The sequence below is a fragment of the Danio rerio genome, chromosome 25, assembly GCF_049306965.1.
Source record: "Danio rerio strain Tuebingen ecotype United States chromosome 25, GRCz12tu, whole genome shotgun sequence".
In the NCBI taxonomy this organism is placed as follows: domain Eukaryota; kingdom Metazoa; phylum Chordata; class Actinopteri; order Cypriniformes; family Danionidae; genus Danio; species Danio rerio.
Window position 1 is genome coordinate 18246425 of NC_133200.1, and position 6102 is coordinate 18252526.

Genomic DNA, 6102 nt, shown 5'->3' on the forward strand with positions numbered 1-6102 from the left:
AAAAAGAACTGCTCTGAGGAGGAATCCGAGAGTTCTTCAGAGGAAGAGGAGGATGAAAAGATGAAGAGGGTTGGAGACGACAAAGTTAACACCAAAAGCTGCTCTAGCTTCACTATGGATACACACAAGTCCCGGCGAAGAATTAGCAGTTTTGAAAAATGTCTTAAAAGGTGAGGGATGACATGAGCTGTATATGAATTCTTGCTTTTTCATTTTTTTCTGAAATTAAGGTGCATTTTTTGTCAATTTAATCACTTTGGTTCATTTTGTGCCACTTAAAAGGGGTGAAATTGTCAAATAGTTGCGCCATCTTTTCTCTATCGTTTGCGCAACATGAACAAATCGGGACACAAGCCAACAATATATTTACTATTTACAATACAATTTAATATAGTGGGTTTAGAGTCTCGTCTTGCAAATTCAATGAGGCTGATGGTTACGATTCTATCTGACCAATCGGTGATAATCATGTTTTTGGTAATTCTAGTTCTTGATTGGAACCACACTCAAGTACTAGGTACGAAATGCGGTAAAAATAGCCCCTAAAACCTATCCATACTGAACCAAACTGTGCTATAACTGTGATGTTTTTAATTGTGTCCTCCTTCAACCTCTTCCAAAGATGGTTAAAAACCCATTCAGTCCATTTGCTTTCATACTGTAAATGCTGAAATGCATTTAAAGGAGCCACTATATGAACATATGTTCGTCCCAGCTGAAAACAGGGGCCACAATGCATGCTGGCACACACATTGGAGTTCTGCATGTGTAAATCTTTATCTCAAATCATATGTTGCAGAGAATCGGTCACCTTGGCCAGTGCTGAAGAGGATGCTATCCAGGGAATGCTGGCTGTTGCAGGACTGCTGTATTCTCACCCAACAAAAGATCCCAGCAGCTCACAGGAATCCTGGTGGTCTCGGACCAACCACACCTCTCCTGAATACAGTAAGAAAGACGACTTCTTTTAATTGTTGGTAATTGTGCTGTTTTGATGATGGTTGCATGTTCTTTTTCGATTCACAGGTAGAAAGAAGGTTGCATCAGGAGAGGAGAATCAGGATTCAGACAGCAATTCTTCACAGGTAACTTGCTCAATGACTTTTATAACAGATGCACACATGCATATTTTGTATAATGCAACAAGATCTGGGTTTAGTTTTTATGATACCAGTGTCAATTCGATGCTTTTGAAAAGGCACCAGATTGGCTACGATAGCCTTGTGTGCAGTCCACTGATATCGCCATTGTACTTCAGGGGTTGGACATCTCCCAGTCTCATCCTCTTTCTCTTCCTGACTATATACCAGCCTATTTTAAAAACAAATAAATATAAATACATAAACTATACCATACCAATCAATACCATTGCCTAAATAACCAAACAAATTATGGTGGATGGCATTTAAAGAATGGATTTTTAATTTTTTTTAAAGGAAACAGTGTATTAAACAATGTTGGGCACGTTCCTTTAAAAGAGTAATTAGTTATAGTTCTTACAAATAGTAATTGAGTTACATAATTATAAAAGGAACTAATTACCATAGAAAGTAACTACTGCATTACTTCAATAAAAAAAATCTAACTTGTCAGATGACTATAAAATAAATATAAAACATTGTACACAAATCGACACTATTTTAATGTTGTTGTGGGACAGTGTGAGAGACAACGGTAGCATGTTCTCAACTGTATATCTAGATATTATTTTGTTTTATTCTGTCTGAGTAAGTGTTTGCGGTGGAGAAATTAAGTTTTATTTGCTTTGACGCCGTGGATTCATCTCCACTAATTTTGTGGCTGCATGCGACAACGTGAGGTGCTTCATTAGATTAGAATTACTCCTCACCGACACTGTTTTTTTTTTTTTTTTTTTTGCTGGTCTTAAGTTGCATGATACATAAACATTCTTGCCTTATATATCAACGAGGGAAAAGTAATGCTTAAATTTCCAATTTGCAAACACTACCTTTAACCTTGTAGGATTTGTCATCGTTCTGACTCCTGGTCAATGATGTGTACGGCTGACTGTGTGAGCTTGTGTGTGAACACCAGTCCTACTCTGCCCTATGTGTCCTGCCCCAGAGAGACGCTGTTCACATGAAAACCGTTGAGTGACAGCCATGTATGTGACTTTTAAAGATGAAAGAGAGACTAGTGGTCGCTGTTTTGAGTTATGCGGAGCTGTATGACTTCACAGATCTTGAACATCACAATATTATTAAATAATATAATTATAACCATCAACAGCATCGCTTGCGCACAATGGATCCTTTTCACATTTCCGGGTTTCTCAGTAGCAGGAGTCGTCCTAGTTGAGTGCAGTGAATGGGAGAGTACAACAAATCATTTTTTACAACACTATTTGCTGGAATAATAAAATAAAAACTCCATGATGGTGTTTTCAAGACTTTCAGAAAAAGAAAAAAGACGGCAAATGATATTTACTGTCCTGCCCTTACACTTTGCATTTCAAATAACTCACACAAGTGGTAATTAGTTGTTTATAATTGGATGCAAAGATGCTATTATGCATAGATGACTACAAAAAACCGTAATAAACTTTCAAAGATTTAAGATTATGATTAACCTTTAACTTGTCATAACAGTCTTGTGAATAGGGTCAATAGGCAGCTGATTGATTTGGTTGCCTAGCGACATAAAAAGCGCAGTGCACTTTGTTTTTTTGTTCCTGTCAACAAAAAAACATAGTGTGGTGTGCCTCACGATCTCAGAATGTAAGGGCTCGTTCGTTGTTATTGGCCCCATAAAAAAACAGGCTGTGTATGGACCGTTAGCATGATTAACAGTAAATGCTAATTACAGTTTTATCACTTTTAGGTTACTGACTGAAATGTAGCCAATTGATTTTTTTTTTATAAACAGAAATGGGTTTTTATCTAATAAACCTTTAAAGACAGAACATTTGTGAGATTTGAGGTTAACTGTTTGGATATGCTTTTGTGAGACCTATTTTTCATTATCAAGTCATTATTTGTGTGTTCTTTAGGAGGATTTTGAGGCTCGTGAGCACTCAGGAGGAGGATGCCACTCGAGCAAACTCCAGCACAGGATCCAGGAGCACAAGAGCTTCATGGACAGTCAGGGCAGCAGCAGCAGCAGCAGTAGTAGTGAAACGTGGAGCAGTTGCACACAGTCTCCAGCTCACAGGGAAAGCCCAACAATGACCTATCAGTACTGTGAGACCTCACTGTCACCACCACTGCACCCGTCTAAGAGGCCTGCCGCAAACCCTCCACCAGTCAGCAATCAGGCCACCAAAGGTAGCGGTGGCCTGTTTTTACTGTTTTGCACATTGAAATATATTTAATAAAATAAAAAAACTGTTTTGTGTGTGTGTTTTTTTTGTGCTATTTTTACTTTTTATTTTAATAAAAATAAAATTGAAATACAATTGTTGTTTTTTTTTGTCAGATTTTTGTTTATTTATTTATTTATTATTATTATTATTATTTGTTTGGTTTGTTTGTTCTTTTGTTTTATTATGTATGACTTATTTTATTATAGTTTTTATTTTTACCACAAAAAAATAATACAATAATTTTTTTTTTTATGTGTTTTCATAATAATTTTTTGTGGTGTTTTTTTTATTTATTTTTATTTATACTTTTATTTAAAAAAATTTATTTCGTTATTCAATGTTTTTATTTTATTATGCATAACTTATTTTATTTTAATATTTTTTGGGTTTTTTCTATTTATTCTTACCAAAGCAAAGTAATAATACAGTAATTGTATTTTATTTTGTATTTTATTTGATATTTTTTGTGGCGTTTTTATTTTTTATTATTTATAGCTTTAACAAAAAAAAAATTATATTAAAATTAAATACAAAATGTATGTAAATTTTATTGTTTTCTTTTGATTTTTGTTTTTAATGTTTCATTTTTAATGCCCTTTCCATTTATGTTATTTATTCTTTATTTTTTGTTTTCTTGTAGGTAAACGTCCTAAGAAAGGCATGGCCACAGCGAAGCAGAGACTGGGCAAGATTCTCAAACTCAGCAGACACAAACCCTTTTTTGTGTAGTCCCAATAATGGCAGAGGATTCAGGATGCTAACCGTGTGTAAAGGTGACAGGGTATCAAGTGTGTTTGAGTCAACACAGCAGGTCAAATAAGAAAAAAAAAGATTGGTGTTCGCTACCAATAAACCTAAAGCTATGGAATGATCTGTTTTGCTAAGATACATCCAAAGAAACAAGGAAAACATGACTGAAAACATCGCTTTTTAAAGTTTTCAATTTTTTTCTCAACTAAAATGCATCAGGATGTCGACTTAACCAAGTGATGGACTGATTTCGTAAAGGTGCTTGACTTTGGTCTTCATATTTTGTGATGGCAACCGACTTTCTCGCAAATTAAACGAAAATTTGCACTCACTGCCTCAAGAGTCACCCAGAACTACCTGTCAATCAAAATGTCGTCACGTTTTGAGAGAAAGTAAAGTGTATTTTGTATTATCTTGATATATTTTGGGTAGTTTAGGTACATTTTGGTCGTCTGTCGCCATCTAGTGGGCTCATTGTTCACACCAGGACAATTTCTTTAATTTATTCCAATGTTTTGGTGCTGTTATTAAATGACGTATTTATTACTGATGAAAGAATTTATTCTGTTGTTCATTCGGGGTCTGTTTCGAAACGCATTTAGATGTTTGTGCACAATATGTCATCCGTATCTGTATTGCGTTGTGGGTAAGAACAAAATGTGTTGTGTAAAAAAAAAGCCAATGTTTAATCAAAATACCTGGCCAACATTTTTGTTACCTCAAGGTGATTTTTTTCCTTAAAAAAAAAAGAAAAAAAAGCAAAGAAACAAATTGTGATTCTGAATTTTAATCTGTTTTTTGTACTAGATCTGGTTTCCGAATCGCTGCCTCTGTGAATTGAAAGCATTGAAACACTGTTTTAACCTGGTGCTGTGTATAGCATAAGAATTTTTTTACTTTTTTTTTTTTACATTTGAAATGTATTTGGCTACTCATCTTTTAACAAAGAATTAAAAAAATAGAGTATTTATTTTTTTAAAAGAAAAAAAAAATCCCCGCAATTTTACCAACAGCGTGTATTAAAATATGGCGTTTTGTAAGATATACGTGTGTGAGATTTGGAGGTAGTTTACTCAGTTTTGTTTTTGTATGTGTGAAAGACCTCAGGTAATTGTTTGAGCTCAAGGTTTTGGATTCCCTTTGATGAATGCCAAATATTTTAATCATAGAAGTCAGGTTTTGTGATATCCAGGCAGCGAAATAAATAGAAAAAACATTAAAAAAAACAACACTTATTATTGAATATCCCTACTTTTCTCATTTACAGCATGATCTACAGAGCTTTTCAGGCAATAACGCACATTCCAGAAGCTTCCAGGAACTGATTTTAATACAAATCCAGCAGCTCAGGGCTCCCATACAGACTGTTTTTCTGACTGACAGGATTTTTCTCTGAAGGGCTTCAGTCTAAAGGTGTTTGGAATTGAATACAGTATTTTTACTGTATGCCATCTTTTATGGCTTTTTATGATGGTTTGTTTCATACCACAATGCCATTAATGTAGCACCTAATGTTGTTGCCCTTTTTAATGATGGTGCTATTTGTTTAAGCAGGATTTGAGCCAAAGTGCATGTGTATTTCAGTGAGAAGTTTGATTTCGATGTGCTCTCTTTAAGGAATTGGATTGTTTTTGGTCTATGAATTAACGCCGCACTGCACTCAACTCTTCCTGCATTCGTTGTTACACTACACTGTTTTTGTTTTCTTCAACACGGCAAGTATCTAAATGTGCTCAATTGAAACATTGCTGGCCTGCAGGCAGGGTTTGTACCATGCAGTACTTGTACAGTATTTATTTGGCATTCTCGCTTGTGTTTTCCATTTTTCGGTCTTGCAATCAATTACGTGTTTGTACATGGTGTGTCCTTCCATTTTTCACTGCATTCAGCTGTTTTTAAATTTTTATATGGTTGTATGATTTGTTGAACATTTTTGTGACGCTGTAATCCACGGCTTAAGCTATATAAATTGGGATTTTCAGTTGTATAATGTGGCCTGTACATAATAAAAGTTCTACGAGTGAATATGA

At 34.8% G+C, this 6102-nt stretch overlaps 1 protein-coding gene across 2 annotated transcripts in view; it reads left to right on the forward strand.

Moving 5' to 3' along the window:
- Positions 1-6102, forward strand: part of kdm7ab (lysine (K)-specific demethylase 7Ab) — a 64702-nt gene extending 58600 nt beyond the window's left edge. The window contains exons 16-20 of one of the 2 annotated variants that reach the window (XM_005174322.5): positions 1-170; positions 800-948; positions 1027-1085; positions 3011-3284; positions 3963-6102. In XM_005174322.5, coding sequence (XP_005174379.2) covers positions 1-170; positions 800-948; positions 1027-1085; positions 3011-3284; positions 3963-4051 — 741 coding nt within the window. In that variant the 3' untranslated portion in view covers positions 4052-6102. 2 annotated transcript variants of the gene reach the window in all.